General features: G+C 38.1%; 1 protein-coding gene across 1 annotated transcript; it reads left to right on the top strand.

The window, feature by feature from the left end:
* The first annotated feature begins 485 nt into the window (after positions 1-485).
* LOC140229136 (GDP-L-fucose synthase-like) lies at positions 486-19044 on the top strand. The gene is made up of 8 exons (XM_072309402.1): positions 486-612; positions 2747-2906; positions 8548-8662; positions 11293-11495; positions 12720-12853; positions 15134-15345; positions 17064-17163; positions 18918-19044. Exons 2-8 carry the CDS (start codon positions 2755-2757, stop codon positions 18971-18973), a joined length of 972 nt encoding a protein of 323 aa, XP_072165503.1. The 5' UTR covers positions 486-612; positions 2747-2754; the 3' UTR covers positions 18974-19044.
* The last annotated feature ends 392 nt before the right edge of the window (positions 19045-19436 follow it).

Here is a 19436-nt window from a genome sequence, read left to right as displayed (position 1 = left end):
TAAGAAGTTCTCATTATCTCACTTAGGAATGTTCAAAACATGAATCCCCACCTCAACTAACGTTAGATATAGTACGGTACTGTAAAACAAGTCGGGCAATCAGTGGCAATGCCGTTCAGAGTTCAGCCGTCAGGTAAGGGTGTGGTCATTTCACTGGTCGAGAGAACAAACTCTCACCAACGCCCACCTAGGCCTATAGTAAGATGGCATAATCCTGTGTTGAATGAAATTAGAGAGCTCGATGAACCGTATCGCTGACAGTGGTTCCGAGCTTGTCGTGCAATGGTTTCGCTTTTGAAAGACGCTATACCTGTTCCGTCTATTAACGTTAGTCGACAGATCTCGCCGGTAATGCAGCACATCAACGGTCGCACATGGTCTTCGGAATCGCCGCTATCGCTACCGCACGGGCTACATCACAGATCGTTACGATCTTTGGCTACATTGTATTCTCTATAGTCACTTGCAAGTATGCTATAACATTGTCAAACACTTGTGTATCGTTCAAGCCGTAGTCCTAGCTTACGAAGCACTCAGTCCCGCCTCTCCTGTCCGGAAGACTTCTGGTTGAATCTGCATTCGTTATCTTGATTCAGGACAGCAACAGCAATCGTAAGTTAGCCAAAAACTTCGTATGAATATACCTCCACTGCCTCTCTGTCGACTGTAGGCCTACATTATGCGAATGGGTTCCATAACCAGCCACAACTAGGTGTTGTCTTGTCTACGCGAGGCCGAGCTGGCTGGCAGCCGTAGCTCCGCTCCGCTCCGTAGAACAGTAAAATGTGTAATGGACTGTAATCTTCGCTAGGTTTTCTACTCGATGCAGCTCTGACTGCATGTGAAATTCAGTTTTGACGCCTTTGCTGTCAGGCTGTGGTAATGTGTGGCTAAGATTATCAACATTGCTATTGACACGATGACATCGGATTCAAATTTAGCAAGTATGCATTCATTGTTGTCATACTAACTAAATTTACCGGTTTCATGAAGATCATCCAAAATAAACATGGTAAACGACACGTGTGCAGGCAGTGAGCCGCTACCCAAAGGGTTATCGGGGATACGTCCTCCTTCTGACTCTGTGTGTATCTACAAGTTTAAACTTAAAGACATTTCATTCAAATTGGCATTGGTATCAGTTTTGTAATTGTTGCTGTTGCTTTCCATGATTCGTGTTGAAAGGATTAAGGTTTGCATTGAATTGAATAACTAGTTGCCGCATATTGCTATTTCAAATGCGAAGTGTTCGGGTTGCCCATTGTAGGATTTGGTATCTTGTACAGGGTAGTATATCGTGGCTAAATTTCAACTTGGACACTAAGTAAAAGATGCCTCAATTTGAATGAGTACCGATGTAGTCCAGTTATTGACAACAGGATGGCTCTCTAAAAATTATCAATAGTCAATTTACAAAACTCTGCATGCAGTGTAGGATTAGGAACCATGATCGGATACATTGTCAGATTGCAACACTGTTTGCGTACCTACCTATTGTAGTACTTGGTTAATATTTCACATTTTCGTCATTTCCAAACTGAAATTGTGATATCGCAGTGCTATTTCACATTTTCATTTGACCGGAAGATCGTTCTGTATCTTGTTGGGGATATGTTTTGCGGAGACTGCATCTGGCTTCACAGAATCCCATCTATGGAGGAGGGCCATAAAAGCCAAAAACTCCTCCAGACAGATAGATTTTTCTGTGTAAAGTTTCACGTGCATGTGCCCATTTTAAAAGCAAATACAGACATTTTTTGCTGGCTAATGGAAACCATGTTTTACTTGTAGACTTCAGTCAGTCAGGCATATTACTTCAATAGCACACAACTTGTAATCCTGTTTCACAAAGCTCCTAGTTGAGCAAAGTCCTGTGGAAGTGTAAGCCTCATTTTTCATAGGTTTAGTACTTGATGCTCTTAAAGGTAGGGAATCCCATTTGTATGCCTTAAATGAAGAGTTGTATAAACACAGTGGTATGTTGAAGAGAGTATCATTTTAGAAACTCCCATAAAGTATTGAAAGTGGAAGGTAACATTTAGTACATTTTTATTGACCGTTAGATTTTGAATTGAATTCTTTTCGGGGCTCACCGTAAATTCCAATACATTACTAGGCTACCTTTGCAGACCCATGCACTGCATGTGTGTCCATCATGTATATTTTGTGAATAAAGTTCATCAAAACTTACAAACATTTCTATATGCATTCTTGCCACACGCTCTATATGTTATTACATCAGCTCATATACTTTTAGATTTGTGTTTATAGATAAAAGATACAGAAGACTGCAATGAAAAGGCTTAAGTGTGGCTGACACACAGAGCTACCGAGTAGTTGAGTTTTGTGCATTATTCAAATTGTAGATAACTGTTGACTTCCAAATTTCTAAGCAGTGGCCTAAACAAGTCCCCTGAGGTTCATATTTAATGTTTTGCTGCATTTTGGGAGTTCTGTAAAAGGTATTCCCTACCTTTAAAACTATGTGTTAAGTTTTTTAGTTAAGCATTAAGCTACTTTAGAAAAGTGAAATTTCGGTTCACTAGAACTTAGTTTAGAGACTTAAGTTCAACTGCCAAGGTAAATTTGCTTTGTCATTTGCAGAAAGGGCAGATTCGCAGGTTTGATCTTGATCTACGTATGTGACTATGCTTACCAACTGTAGGTGTCAGATTGACAGTTTTACACATTTTTTAGCTGTGATTTGATAACCTATTATTAACAGTATGTTTCTTGCCCTGTTCAGAAAGCACCATGTCTGAAGAGAAGAAAGCTCGTGCAGAGAAGGTTATCCTCGTCACTGGAGGCTCAGGACTGGTTGGAAAAGCGATTGAGAGAGTGGCAAACGAGCAGAAAATGCCAGATGAAGAGTGGATCTTTGTATCATCAAAGGATGCTGACCTGAGGTAAATGTTTTATTATTACATGTTGTCGAGAAAATTCAGCAATCATATAATGGCAGGGCTGCACACTATAACCCATTTTTGCTACTGGTCCGACAGACAGTAGGTACCCAGTTTTTCCATCTTTTATTGGTCCATTCCTGGAATATTACTGGTCCAACAGTGATTTTTGCTGGTCAGGGACCGTCAAAACAAGTGCCAGTGTGCAGCGTTAAATACCAGTATGGCGATCAGGAACTGTGTGTAAATTGTCTAAATTAATGCTGAGTTGTCCCCGATTCCAAGTTAGCCTGGATCCCTCCATGGATTAAAAATTGCTACCAGTATGCCAACTTTTATTATTCTATGCTTCTTATCTCAAAATACTCCAAAACTGCTCATTGTCAGTGTCATCAGACACAAATTTGGTGCAAGACAGGTTCTCAAACCATTACCGGAACTATGTGTTGCCTTTAATTTTGACTATGGTACCATCTTCTACCCATTGCTTCTACCCATTCCACAAATTGTGATTCAAACCAGAGCTCCTAGGCAGAGTTCAGCTGCAAAACACAATTTTTATCCAGATTTCAGTGACATTTGACTGCTCTTAAGAAGGGTTTTTTTTTTCTTTGTTTTTCCCCTCCCCCTCCCCTCAATCTGATCATCTTTACACCTCATTTCATACCCCTTGGCCATGTACTGAGAAATTTCTTCTAATCAATGTTAAAAATTGTCAAAACAAAATATGGGGAAAGACAGACAGAAAACCCCATATTTCAATTCCTATAATAGCACCCTTCTAGACCAAATTTAAATGAATAAATGACTGCATTTGGAATCCAAGGAGTGCCTAATCCCATCTATTACCTTTCTTAAAAGACAAGTTCACCCTCATAGACATGTGGGTTGAGTTAATGCAGCTATATTAGTAGAGCACATCAGTGAGAGTTTGAGAAAAATCGGACAATCTGTTCAAAGTTATGAATTTTTGAAGTTTCTGCTCAGTTACAGCTGGATGAGAAGACTAACTATAGCTTGTGATGTCACATGTGTACAGCGATATAAAGAAAGAATAAAGAAAATTCAACATATTTTCAGTTTTCTCGCATAGCAAAAGAACACTCGACTTCTCTCTTTCAGAAGGCAGGGGAAATACATTGTAATATTACCCATAACATACATCAGTGACAAGTCAAAGAAATGCGCACTTTGTTCAAAAAGTAAAGTTTTGTGAAATTCTCTTTTTATTTTTCTTATATCATTACACTGTATTACACATAATATTCCTTACATCATGCACTGTGGTAGACTTCTCATCCAGCAGTGACTGCGCAGATACTTTAAAAATTCACAACTTTTGAACGGATCGTCCGATTTTCCCCAAATTTTCACTGATGTGCTCTTCTAATATTTTGCCTTCACTCAATCCACATGTATATGAAGGTGGACTTGTCCTTTAAGGAATTGCCTGTTGCACACAGCAGTTTGAATGCATATACACACAAATGATCAAAATGTATCCTCTCCCTCTACAGTCGACATTTTATGACAGGTCTGTCACTACCCGCACACTATTCAAGTTGACAATGGGCCTAATCACTCTCCAAGGTTGGAAGGTGCAGCTCTTTAATTCCTATGGTCTTTCCAGCCAGAATTTTCCTCCCAGCTTAGTTTTCTTCCCTCACTCAGTCTATTTGAAGGAACAAGCAGTTTATTGACTAAATGCTGCAGGACGGCACAAAAACTTTTCTGGAAAATTAGCTACCCTGGTGAATTGAAGATCTTGTCAGCAGAAAGGAGATCACTAAAATGTGGACCACTATTGTTACTTTGTAGAAAGGAGTATTCCTTAGATTTTATGTGTACATATACATGCTGGTAGAAATGGGTAATATGTACCAACAAGCATGTGGGATTTTAGATTCACTGACATGAGTGTCTGTGATGTCATAAATCCTAAAGATCCTTAGAGGATGCTTGCCCTCATGTTAATCAACATAAATTATAATCATATAGTTTCTGTAAATATTGAGCGAACAACAATATACGCATTTTTAATGCGCCGCTGTCAACGTCCTATATAGATGATGATAAAAGTGGCTATTATCAGTGTGGCAATGTGCAGCCAGTAAAAATCAACACACTCCTCTTGACCAATAATTTAGAAAGTATTACATTTATAAGTATTTTTTTTTTAATTCCTAGCTTACATAATGCTGCATCATAAGATGTTCACAAAAAGAGTCTATAAGCCATTTTGAGCAGGTATGAAGATTCTGCTCTCATGGCATCTAAATTCATAGTTTCTACGAGACCTTAACAGACTGCCATGAGGGACATTAATGTTTTTCCCATATCCGAGGGATATCAACTCCATTTTATGGCCTTTGGAGCTTGCTCCGAAGGTGGGGTGTACACTCATATTCCAGTGTATCATAATATTATGGACCAAGCTTTCAGGTAATCTTATTATCTTTATGAATCTAATACAACAAAGCAGTCTCTTCAAGTATTGTTGGAAGTTTTAGTTATTGCTGCATGCTTCCCCATGGATATTTCCATTTTATATTTCACATAGTTTTGCCATTTTGTGTTGCTGTTTGCTGTTGATGATTTGTTTTTCGATAGCTTGGAAGTCATTGCTTAGAGTTCATGAGTTGAATATTCCATATCATATTATTCTATGATACACTTCACTCATGATTAGATACAGTAAGAATGAAGTGAAGCATGGGATATACATTGATATTATGTTGGCTTTTTCTGTTATTTATCATTAACTGGAAACTTACAATTGTAGGTTGCGCTTGAGATCAATATCGTTCACCCTTGTGTGCTTTGTTTTAGTTTTGTCATGCACTGACGTTTTCTTTGTTGTGGCATCCTCTCTGTACAATGGGAGTGATATGATCATCGACTGCGAGGGCGATGGTTACAATCTAACATCACCAAGGTGGTCTGTGAGATGTCTATCAGGCTGAGCTGAAGGCGAAGGCTGATAGACACCTCAAGGATCACAAAGGCGATGTCAGATTGTATCCATTGCCCAGGAAATAGGAGATGATTCTTTGCTTTATATCCCACATCGATTTACAAACTTTAGATTTGATAAAAATATATTCCATCAACCGAGCAGATTTTTATTTTATAAGAATATCCTTCCGAACGTTTACAACACAGGTGGTTGTACTGTAAAACCACGGTCCGCAGCACAGCGGCATTCGAATGAACGAGAGTAACGTTAGATGTAAGACGATAACAGGCGATACTGATGTATCGATAATTGTACGATGTGTGCCACTAGAACTTGCTAGCTACCTGCGTGGCCGATAGATGCGAGTGATACCTTTATCGATTCCAATCGCGGGTGTGTAAAAAGTGCCAACGAAAAAGATTGTCACTTTACTTGTGATAGTCCCAAGGCATGGATGTTGGGAGAAAAACATCTCTTATTTCATACCAACCAGCTCATAAATGTGTGAATTTGAATTTTACACATTACCTCTTTTCATTTCTCTGTGGATCTCGTTTTTTTTTTTTTTCCTTTTTTTCGGTTCTTTTTTAAGGGGGTTGGATGGGGCTAATACTTGAGACATTTATAATACAATTTGGTCCTCTCATCACTGGCCCTTTTTGATTATGTGGAAGAACAAATTCAGAAGAGTTGTTCATAAGTACAAGCCAGTGTGACTGTAGTAAGCAAATTTCCTGCACTCCTGTTGAGAAGGATAGGGGTGAGATTTCTGTACAGTTTGTCACCCAATTGTCAAGGGCTATCTGCTGCTTGATGTGCTGGATCTTGTTCATTTTTTGACCCCAGTGTGCATAAAGTCAGTGATGTTTGTCTAATAGCCCACATCCTTTAGAGATGGCCACCGAATTTTGTTGCAAAAGGGTGGCGTGCATTCCTGCAAATCTGTTGTCCACATATGGAAAACAAGGGTGGCATTTGAACAAGTCTTTCAGCAAACAACCATTGTCTAGAAATTTGTGTGAAACTAAACCCAGGTTGAAGTGGTGCAGAGGGTGACTTTACCTTCTCTGGAAAACCCATTATAAATCTAGAGCAAATACGTCATACAGTCAATAAGGTTTGTCAAGCATCTTATCCATAGGACTGCTTTCAAAGGACATTGTTGGAGAGGCATCTGTCTATAGGACGCTCTGTAAGTACAGGGAAAGTGCTGTGTAGTGTGGTCAACATCCAGAAACACAGGTTTACTGAGCCATTGTGGCCTACTTTTTGTCTGGTCGTGGGACAGCTATGTTGCCTCCGTGGCAGTGTGCATGCAGCTAGAAGACTTTCAGAAAGATTTGAGTGAAAGCCCCACATGTGCAGCTTTCGGAGAGCTTGGCATTTCAAGCTGCATGGTGATTTCCACTCCAGCCCCCCCCCCCCCCAACCCATCCCAGGTTTCCATAGTAGCCAGCGCATTGTTGGCTGATAATCTGACACAAGTGTAACGGTAGACCAATGGGATTGTGCTGACACTACACGCATACTTGTACACCTCACAAACTTACTTTTACAGAGAGGAAATATAGAGTGATCAAAATTGGGAGATGTTAATATACAGCTGTACAGACGCTGAAGACAAAGTGTGTCTTCTTTTTTTTTAAACAAGCAAATGACAGAATACATATTGTTTAAGTAACATGCAAGTTCACCAGAAATTGCCAATCTTGAAATATCAAGCAAAGATTTGCTCTCTGCTAGAGTACTAAAACATATTAAAGGTGAGGATTTAGCTTTTAACTTTTTGCGAGATATTCAGAAACCACTCTATGAGATGTCAAAGAGCATGCAGTTCTAAGGGGTATCAAAAGTTTATTCGGTGAAAATCGGTTTTGAAATGGCTGAGATATCCAAAAACAAGGTGAAACAAAGAGATCCTAATAAAGTTGTGGCATGTCGCCTTTTATTATTAGCACTTTTTGGGATATCTCAGCCATTTGAAAACCAATTTTCATCAAATAAACATTGAATCCTTCTTAAAATTACATGTTCTTTCATATTTCATAAGAGACTTTTCATTATCTCACTTAGGAATGTTCAAAACATGAATCCCCACCTCAACCAGTACTGTTCAGTCCCTTTAAGTGGATACAGTGCTCACCTGTTAATTGGGACTGCTTTAGTGGGATCCCGCTTAAGTGCAACAAAACTTGATGTAACAAATTTTTCACGTGTTATTTCCACCGCTTAGTTGGAACCATGTACTGCTTTATCGGGACAAATCTGGCTGAAATACTCCCATTTTCCGTGTATGAATGTGAAAAAATAATAAGTAAATCCTTAAAAAATAATTGCAGGGATTTCATTTCCTTACCAGAAGGATTATTTTCGAACCAGTTCCCAATAGATTATGCCGATTGCAGTCTGAACATTTGCCGTTAGACAGTGAGATGTAGCGCAGAGGCAGTCTTATCGAGCATCACCATATCGTGTATCATCAGCTTCTTCTAACTTGTCTCACTTGTTTCACATTGAAAAAATAAATAAATAAACTAGCTGTTGTATTTTTCTTTTCCAGTGATTTACAAACTTTTACACAATTGAGAACCTCACATCAGACATAGCATTCTCTCAAGTTGTTGAGATATTTATTTTTCTATAATTACCTCACCTTTGTTTCTCACTATTTTTACTTTATCCGACCAGGTCAGAGGAGGAAACTGCTGCCCTCTTTGCCAAATACAAGCCCACACACGTGATCCACCTTGCTGCGATGGTTGGCGGTCTCTTCTACAATCTCAAGCAGAACCTGGACTTCTGGGTAAGTCCTATGTTTTGTCGTCATCAAATGCCCATGTTTTGATTAGGGTTGTGAAGTTTGGATATGATGTAGTCAACGTACTGTACAACCTTAAGAAAAATATTAGGTGATGCATGATTTTTCAGTCTTTAAAATCATGTCATAGTAAAAAAGGACTGTCCCTTTCCATCTACGTTTCAAAACATGCTGCATGCAGTGTTCATTTTGAAAACAGGAATTAGTATTGCAAAGCAAATCTGTTATATAAGCAAGCAGTAAAACAAACACATGCCATGTATAAAGTACATTATTTGAAAGACAAGCATGGACACAAAAGTGAGCAGGTAAACAGTCTAACTTCAGATCAAATTTGGCAGAATTTTGAGACTTCGTCCTCAAATAGGCAAGGCACACTTTTCCTACTTACAATGGAAATTAAGACTTCATGGAATATTGTACAACGTTGAACTCAATGGAATCATTTTGTATTGTGTATCATTGAGAGTGCACTGTCAGACTGTTTTGACCTCTGTTTAACAGTCCACATGAACTAATCTACCCTAGTGCGGGAAAGTGGCGTACAACATAAACGAAGCAAGGGGAATGGGATGCATGTTATGGGCTTATAATTGGGAATGTGAAGGCTTGAGATTTTGCATAATTTACTGTTATTCAGGTAATAAGTACAGGTAGTCTGACACATTGTGTTGTGTGGATATATTGCCCTTCAACTTTAAGTGACTTCATCATTAACAAGTCGAAAGTAAATGTTTTTGACAAGTAAGACAGTCCAGTCTTTGAAGAACAGTACTGGTATGTGGATAAAACCCGTAAAGAGCTCTAGAGCTTGAACAAAAATGAATCATTGTGTAGATTCCCCACCCCCCCCCCCCCCAAAAAAAAAAGACACACACAAAAACAACAACAACAGCATGTGAACAACCATTGATACTTATCAAAGCCAAAAAGCAAATCACAATGGTGGCACTGGAATTGTTCTTTGTGAATGTGATGCCAAAATCTGGTTTGTTGGTTTTTGCATGCTTTTCAAGAGTCTTCCAGAGTCTCGATTTGCCCCATTACTATTAATAAACAATACAGGTAAACTTTGCACAGTATATAACACATCAGAAAGAGTATTTAACAGTGCCATTGAGTAAGAAAGCTGCAAATATCAGAGGAGGTTGTAGAGTTAGAAGTAAAGACTATTTGCTGGAACAATGCCCTTTAAAGGCCCAGTACACACAGTGTTCCAGTCTTAACATCGGACAATGGAATCACGAACTGCGTTGGGTGCCCCATAATCTGAAAATCCTCAAATAACAATTGGGATTTCCAATAAGAAGAATGTTGGACCAGTTTTGGTAAATCTTTCATGACAAAACACCATAAACTACATACTAAAGAGTATACAGCGCACATATTTTTGCTACTGTCCAAAGGCATACTAAATACTAAGTAAAAAGCAGAAGAGCATTGTGAACATTCATCACTTGCTACAGTATCCACATTTTTCAGTGCTGAAATGTCCTTTTCTTTGGATGTTAAACTGCAGTTTCCAACCAGTTAAAGTCAGTCTGAAAAGATAGAGTAAAATTTTAAAAGGACATCAATAAAACTTTGATCAAACTCTGGTAAAAATATTAGAGGGAAGTTATGAAATGCTGGATTTGGCTCGGTTTTGCTAAACAGTTCTCGAACAGCTGATGCAAGTGGATGAGCTGATGATGTCATCAGCTCACAATTTTCTATTGATCATGTACAGTACATTGTTTCAAAAACTTAACAAAATTTAATTTTCAGGTGTGAGTTTCTTCACTTTGTCTCCCTCTACAAATGAAATTTGTTAAGATCGCAACTGCTGATCTGTAAATTCACAAACATGTTGGAAAAAAGAATGCCTTGTCTGCCTTGGACTACTTGACATAGCAGTGTCGAAATTTCGGAGCTTGGGTATTTGTTCCAGGTTCATCGTCTCACTGCCGGCAACCAGGGACAGCCTGGTGGTAGTGTCGCTGCCCAGAAAGCAGTAGATGACAGGTTTGAGTCCCGCTGGTTCCTTTTTTCTGTTATGTTTGTTTAATTGACATATCAGCAGTTGCGATCTCAGCAAATTTCATTTGTAGAGGGAGACAAATTGAAGAAACTCACACCTGAACCTTTACCCCTCTGAATAATATCTTTCTTTCAAAATTTAATTTTCCTCTTTTAAAAGTGAAAAACATAATGTTGCTGAATAACTTCAGAATAATGATCAGCGAGTTATACAGGTATTAAGATTCGAGACTGGGGCATAATTGTGTTTGAACAAAAAACTGGAAATTTGAAGATTTTGTGTATGAGCTATGATGGCAATATTATGAGGCGATGACATCATTAACTCACCCATATGTTCGTATTGACCATTCAAGAATTGTGTAAAAATTATTGAAATTTTGCAATATCATAACTTTCATAATTCTATTTAATTCTTACCAGATTTTCACTGTTGTGCTTATCAAATTTGACTCTTTCTCTTCAGACTAACTTTCATCTTGTCTAAAGTTGGCCTTTAATTATGAACAATTGGATATCTGCACACTGGTAGTCTCACACTGTAATAGTATTGTAGCAGACATAATCATTTGTATTCCCTGCTCTTTTGCATACAGAGAGTGAACATCAAGATCAACGACAACGTTCTGCACAGTGCCTACAAGAACGGCGTCAAGAAAGTCGTGTCCTGCCTCTCCACATGCATCTTCCCAGACAAGACGACGTACCCCATCGACGAGACCATGATTCACAACGGACCCCCACACAACTCCAACTTTGGCTACTCCTACTCGAAGCGGATGATCGACGTCCAGAACAAGTATGACGTTCGAAGGACTACCGCAGAGACCAAAGTCATACTGTAAAAGTGGAAATTTTCGCGTAACCAGAAGCTAAGTGCGAAAATAAAAGCACGTAAATATTTTTGCGTGCTGTATGTTTCAATAGTTAATGTCCTGATTCCATGGAATTAAAAACACACGAAATTCATCTTACTCGCACAAGCGCGAAAAATTACTTGAGCGAAAATATCCACTTGTACAGTAATCTGTGATTCATGTCGATAGTGATCATGATACACTGTATATACAGCACATTTTCCATGTACTCTGAACATATTCAAATGCAAGTGTTGAATCTTGAATGCTACGTGTGCAATGAAGTTTGTCATTATGTACATTCATCCCTATCAGTCATGCCCTATCAGTCAGATCAAATGTGACCCTGCACCACAAAACAAACAAAAAGTCACCAGACATGGATTTGTAGTTAAGCGCAGATTCTGAATGAGCAGACTCGAAGCTTTAAAATGATGTATAACTCAATTTCTCCTAACCTGTATGAATATTGGAAAGAAAGCCCACATTCTGGAAAAGTTGGAACTGAGAAAAGAGGCTCTGAAGTACAGTGTCTATTCACGCGCTTAATCTTTACTAAGCCGTGCTACCTGTGACATAAATGGGTAAAAAAAAATTAAAAAAAAAACATGCTGTAAACCACTGAAGCAACAACAATGGAGGGATTATCGGATTAAGCTGAAATCAAGCATGTTCTATTAACACATTCTGTCCATGATTAATGCCAACTTTCAAAGCAGTAGCATTATCCTTTCAAAACTTATTACAGATGAAAATGAAGAGTGTGCAGAGGATTTTCAAGAAATGAACAGTGGCCTAAAAGAAAAACCTGATCACACTTCTCTACAAAAAAAAAAAAGAAAAAAAGTGGTTGTAGAAAAACTGCTGAAAACCCACTTTCCCATTCAATTTATGATCCCTAACTCAAAAATAGTGTAGAAGAAGAATAGCTCTTTTAGAAAATATGGAAAACTGAAAATTGACTTGGTTGACCCGTTTCACCTTTCTTGAGTCCTCACGTAAAATCAAGGGGTGCGACTTTTTGTTTGTTTTGCGATGCATGGTCAGAAATGATAGCTAAATGAACTTAAACACGACATAGGTACACTTTAAAAAAGAGGTGGGTATTTTATTGATGAAATCTGTTTCATTGTCACTTATTTGTTCATTTGTCTGTCTTCTTTCAGAGCCTACCACAACCAGCATGGCTGCCGATTTACCGCTGTCATTCCCACCAATGTATTCGGGCAGTGGGACAACTTTAACCTGGAACATGGCCATGTGATCCCGGGACTTATGCATAAAGTCTACGTCGCCAAGCGTAAGCTCACTGAAACAAAGAAGAATTTAATTTTCATTACCATCTTCAAGGCCTGTGGTTTGGCATTGTTTTGTGACTACACAGAATTGATAAGCTGGGTGTTTTTTATTTACCATCTTATTTGACATCTTCATGGCTGTGGTTTAGCATTGTTTTGTGACTACACAGAATTGATTTGCTGGGTGTTTTTAGTGTACTGCCATTTAATATTGTGGGATATATAAATTTCATGTGTGCAATGTACCTCCTGCAAAGAAGAACTCTGAATAGAATTTAATGAATAGCAAACCTCTTTGTAAAACATTTTGCTTGTAACCTTTACCCTGTCAGGCCCAGGCATTTACCTTAACTTGCCAAGCAACAGCATGCAGTATTGACTTAGTTGTAAATTTAGCAAGCCCACTCGGGTGCAGCAATTTGCCTGAAGACCAAAAGAAAGGCCATGGCAGCACAATAGCATCTCTATTCATTGACAGAAAGTTTCCAGACATCTGTGCCAATTTGTGAAGTAAGCACCATAAAAATCAATTGGACAGAGGTGAACCTCTTTCAGCTTTGTCAATATGGCAGGGTGCTACATAACTTTATTTTACCACTTGCCCAGTCAGGCAAGCAGATTTTCAAATTTGCTGCACAACACTTGCCCAAACATAAAATTTACCAGCCTGAAAAGAAAGTAAAAAATATAAGAAAATAATATAGAAGATCATGTGTAAGTGAAGGGCTTAAAGAACACAATTCATTGAATAAACAGCACACATTGGGGGGGGGGGGGGGATAAGGGAGAAAAAAGGAGGCTTCAAAACTGCTTTTTTGTGTGTATCTTTGTTTAGACATATTCAACAATTCAACATCATAAAAACTTCCAAAAGTCATATCAAATTTTATGTATTTTATTTTTTTCAGAAATTAGCATTTCCTTGTTTTTCGACCATTGTTTTTTCTTTGTTTTTTTATTGGCCATTGTCACTGACCTCTTTTCTACCATGATTAGCATAAAATTAATCAATCAAAATGATTAATAGTAAAAATAGTTTTTTATGATATTCATGACAGAGCACTGTTTTCCATTGGAAATGTACACAAATCCCCCAAATTGTACCTGTTTTGGTGAGACATGCAGTTACAAAAGTGGGCGTGGCTTCGTAACGGTACACAATGACATGAACATTGCATATTTGGTCTCAAAAGTTGCGCGAGACTTGAACAAACAAGGTAAAGAAGCCTCATGACAAGGCCTTTTTGCGTTGCAGAATTATTGCACAAAACATCAAAGAGGAGGGCAGAATCTCTCCCCCCCCCCCCCCCCCCCCAATCCTTTTAATATGGTATAAGCACTTTTTGGGCTCTTTGAGCTTGTGGGCAATCAGCAATGTCAAGTGGAAAGGCAGTTTCAAAGCTTCTTTTGTTCAGACTACAATGAGTTTCCAGGTGACTGGATAATCCATGCACAAAGGATTGTGTCTTCCCTTTTCTTCCTGAAGTAATCAGGCCCCTTGACAAATCTTTCAGCCAGGGATGGTCTTTGTCACAGATGGATGCAATCTCCCTTTTGTGAATGATCTAGTCACCCTTAAACTGCCTTTCCATCTGAATAATGGGAGCTTAACCCATTAAAGAGTGTATCAAAGGTAACCCAAACCCAAAGAGAAATGTGGATTGGGTGAAAGCAGCAACATTAGTAGAACACATCCGTGAAAGTTTTAGGAAAATGGGATGCAAAAGTTATGAATTTGTAAAGTTTGGTGTCGGAACCGCTGGATGAAAAGACTACTAGAGGTTATGGTGTCATGTGTGGATAACAATGTAAAGAATATATAAAAGGATTTCCACAAAAATTCATGTTTCATGAAAATTACACATTCCATCAACTTAATACTAACATAAGGTAGCAAATATTCCCCCTGCTTTCTCAAATCAGTTAGTCAAGTGCTCTTTCATCATGCTAGAAAAGCAAATTTTTGTGGAATTCCCATTATATTTTCTTTACATTGTTGTCCACACGTATGTCATAATCTCTAGTAGTCTCCTCATCCAGCGGTTCCAACATTCCAAACACCTTTAAGTGTACACCCTTACCTTGGTATAGTCTTATAGTTATGCACCTTGTGATATTAGTCCTATGTCAGTAATGTAACAGTGGGAGATATATAAAAAGAAGGGAAAAAAAAAAGGAAGTCAGATGGTATTGCATCCTGTAGATGCTTGTAGACTGTGTAGCATTTCAAAGTTCTGATAAAATTTGAGGCAGTGACATCCACTTTTCGCTTATCATTTCAGGTGATGGAACACCACTCGTTATCTGGGGCACTGGTAAGCCTCTACGTCAATTCATCTACTCCTACGACCTGGCACGCCTCTTTGTGTGGGTGCTGCGAGAATATGAAGAGGTGGATCCCATCATCCTGTCGGTAGGCGAGGAGGATGAGGTGTCCATCAAGCAGTGCGCAGAACATGTCGTCAAGGCTTTTGATTTCAAAGGAGAGGTGGTCGTATCCTTGACATAAAACCCCCAAATTAGATTATTTAAGACCAGATAGCAGGAGGAAACATGGGAGCTATGATTGAATAGATCTTAAAGGGATGGTACTGTATTGTTGGAGATGTAAAGAATTGCACTTTCAACTTTTTGTGAGATACCAAGAAAACACTTATGAAATAGCACAAAGCACTAAGGGTGCATTCGAGCGCTCTCCTTAAGCGAACTGAACCATACTGAACCCGCGCCATAGGAACGCTCGAATGCTCCTAAAGTGTACCATAGTGAGATAAAAATGAGCCAAAAGTGAACCACTTCGTGATGTGCTCCAAAAAGGCGCCAAAGCGTACCAAAAGTTAAACATGTGAAGAATGCGCGTAACATATACATACGTCTTGATATAAAGAGTTCATTCTCTTTGTTCGGGTCATCTGTAAATAGTTTTAGCACGCAAGGTGAATGACCCTCTTACTACAAAATCTGTGACCCCCTCTCAAAATAACACATGAGATACGCTTTCTCCACAGAGCGCTTGATTGCTGCAAATATAGCACAGTACTGTATTGACCACTTCGGTTCGCTTTTGAGCACTGGAATGCACACCATGAGTCAATGGATGGAGATTACCTTATCCCCCGATCCTTGCTACATCACTATGGCCCTTTCTGTTTTATTAAAGGCATTGTTATGCCCAAGTGGACTGTCTTGCTTACAACAATGGGAAGTTTGTTGGTATTTAACTATATATGAATGTAGTTACATCTGAGGGTTAAACCTGTTATGTGCTTTTTATGCCAAATCTGCCAATCTCTACGTCATCCCGCACACTCAGATATCCAATACATACTGTCAGTCAGGATCATGTACTTTAATCAACTTCCAGTAGACCACAATGGTCTTCATGTCAGTCTGTCACAGTGTCACACCCAAGTTGGTTTGTCTGATCTGCATTTCTGCCAATGAAAAGCTTTGTAAGTCAGGGCTCAGTGCATTGAAAGGTAAAGGGTTTCAGTACATGAATGAGGAGTCATGCTTCAGCAGATGTTACTTATCATGGCATAGACTAAATTAAGCCTGCTGTGTAGCAATAGAGTAAATATCATTGTTCGTCTGTTTGTTTGTGTTTTTCTCGATGTGTATAGGGTTCAGAAAAAGCAGTACTGTCATGGTGTCTCAGTATTTTCAGTAGGAGACTATTGCATACTGTTGACCAGAATGTGATGCACAGTGTTATTCATAAAAAAGACCCGAAAAAAAATGTAGATCAAATTTATGTGTGTCAACAATTATTCACAAAAGTAATTTTATTCTGTACTTACTTTCAGGGAAATAATGTGTCTTGTAAATGGGAGTAAATGTAATTTAGCAAGTATTATTTGCCCTAAACTGCAATTTAATGTCAAGGGCATATGTAAATTAGCAAATATTATTTGACCTGTTAAGGACCTATGACCTATGACAAGTTGTCATAGATGTGACAAGCTACTGATATCCTTGCATCCGATTGGCTGAGAGCAAATTTGTCATAGAAATGTGGCAGTTGTCACTGATAACAAGTTTTATGAAACAGGCCCCAGAACTGCAATTGGATATCAAGAGCAAATTACATAGACAGTCTGCAGGCCAACTAATTTTAAAGATGATAGTGGTATCATGTGAAGCAGTTTCTATGGTAACAAGCACCTGTCCAGTGGTTTGCTTGCCTTAACTACAATCAATCATCACTCCCAGTATGACACAACAAAGTCAGATGGCCAGTTCAAGAAGACAGCCAGTAATGCCAAGCTGAGGACCTATCTACCAGACTTCAAGTTTACACCTATAGACCAAGGTGAGCAATGCATATAACTGGCATATCCATCCTCTTTTTCTCCATAAGTAAAATAGAAAATAAACAAAAAAACTTGTTGCCAAGGTTACATACTGTAGATTACAATTAGCAGTCATGACCACAGAATATATGTGGTCGTGCATCACAAAACCAACAAAAAGTTGCACAGACTCCTTTTGTGCCAGGACTAAAAATAGGTGAGATTGGTCTACCTGGTCAATCTTGAGTGACTTTTCCATATTTTCTGAAAGAACATGTTTTAGTCTACATTGTGGTAAAGTTTGGAATCATAAAACGAATGGGAAATTGTGTTTTTGGCACGTTTTCTAGAATACTTTTCTGTAGAATAGTGCAATTAGGTGTGGTCTTGGAATCCCCATATCATTTCTTAAAAACCCTTTACACTCTCTTCACTTTCAACTCTAATAACTTTTGAAAGGATAATGCTAGTGCTTTGAAAGTTGGTATTAGTCATGGATAGCATGTGTTAATAGAGTATGACTAATTTCAGCCTAATCTGATAATCCCTTCATAATCCCTTAAGATCTGTTTAAAATCTTTCTTTAACTAAAAATCCATGTCTGGCGACTTTTTATTGGTTTGTGGTGCGAGGTCACATGTGATAGCATTTGTCAGTTGAGTCATTGACCTATCAGTTATGTATAATCTACATGATTTGTGTGACCAATTTATTTGTGTGTGTATATGTGTACATGCATCATCTTAATAGATACCCCTCCCCCCCAAAAAAAAAAAATAAAATAAAATATTTCAAAATAAATAAATAAATAAAAGGAATAAAAGGAAAGGAATCTCTATGCAACTGAAAATTCTTGACTTCACACATGAGCACAGTTAACATGTACCGATAGTATAGAATGTAGACAGTGTTATCAATACCAGGCAAAAGTCCACTTCACTCTCAGATGATTCTGTAGTAATAAGATTTCAGTGGGCCAGTATGAAATGTCAAATTATGCAATCACTTTGCTCAGTTCCAACCAACCACATCTAAACATAACTACAGTGTAGTGTAAACTGCACAAGTTACATGTAGATTCAAAACAAGCATGAAGTTTTTGTGACTCATACTTTAAAACTTTTTTTGCAGACATCACAAAATCTTGCATGGTATAAGAATAGTGTCTCCCAGCATCGTGTATGAAATCTTAAGGTTAATGCACCTTTAGAGTTTTTCCAAAAGAAATTAATAACTAACTCCATGTCACTTGAGAAAGCACTCCAGTTTTTTACCAAAGATAGAATCATTTTTTAAGGTATGAATTCATTCACTGAAAAAGTATCTGGTTTTATTATTCTGAGCAAAGGTCTGAAGTACCTACTTGTACAATATACATGATTGTACCAGTTTATGAAAGGAATCTGATTTTCAGGGTTGCAAAAGAGACACACATTTCTAAGACACTGCATATTTGTGTAGAACAGATTCAATTGAAATACCTTTTTCTCTTTCTTCCCCCCCCCCCCCTCTTTCTTTTGAAATATCAACTTTTTGGCAATAGTATGTGTGTTGATTTTATTAGTAGCCTGCTGATACTTATTGATCTTACTGGTGTTATTCAAAAGAAGTATACTGTTGTGGATATCCACCTTTCGTCTATATTTAAAAACCATCAAGTTTAATTACTCCTGTGCTCCTTTATATGTTATTATCTAAAGTCCTGCTGTCATGCAGAAATCAACATACATTTTATTGTGTTCTTTTCTTTCCTTTTCTGTTTTTTCTTTTCCAGCATTGAAAGAAACGGTCGACTGGTTTGTGGAAAATTATGACATTGCTCGCAAGTAGGAATCCCACCGTTGTTTTCACCATTGCCTGCTTCCATGAATTAATGTATAGAAGATAGTTAGAGCTCTCTGATTCTATGAATCATTTTCTATTTCAAATTCTCTATCTGTAGTAAAAGAATTTTTTGTCTCTCATTGCTTAGATAATTTTTACTTACTTAATGCTAATTCAATAGTAGATATATTCTTTAAATTCCATGGTGAGTTCCCATGTTATTATTATTATTTTTTTTTTTTTTTGTATTTTGTCTGGCCCTATTTATTCCACAGATGTTCTCCACATAAAAATTGATTTGAGATTTTTGTTATTTGGTTATTTTTTCATCAGTAGGATGATTACAGTGTGGCGCTGTATGAACAGAGGAAGTTGTTATACTGTAAAACCGAACAGTTCTGCGTGCATGAAACTTTTGCGAATGCTGCAAGGTGAGAATCGCACAAGTAAAATGCACACGAAAGTCATT

The sequence above is a fragment of the Diadema setosum genome, chromosome 5 (genome assembly GCF_964275005.1).
Source record: "Diadema setosum chromosome 5, eeDiaSeto1, whole genome shotgun sequence".
Classification (NCBI taxonomy): Eukaryota; Metazoa; Echinodermata; class Echinoidea; order Diadematoida; family Diadematidae; genus Diadema; species Diadema setosum.
This window is presented reverse-complemented; position numbering and strand designations above follow the sequence as displayed.

Excerpts from the sequence above, each read along its gene's own strand:
- LOC140229136 (XM_072309402.1), top strand. The coding sequence starts at position 2,755 with ATGTCTGAAGAGAAGAAAGCTCGTGCAGAGAAGGTTATCCTCGTCACT. Across the intron at positions 8,663-11,292 it reads AGCAGAACCTGGACTTCTGG|AGAGTGAACATCAAGATCAA; the intron begins GTAAGTCCTATG and ends TTTTGCATACAG. Across the intron at positions 17,164-18,917 it reads GTTTACACCTATAGACCAAG|CATTGAAAGAAACGGTCGAC; the intron begins GTGAGCAATGCA and ends TTTCTTTTCCAG.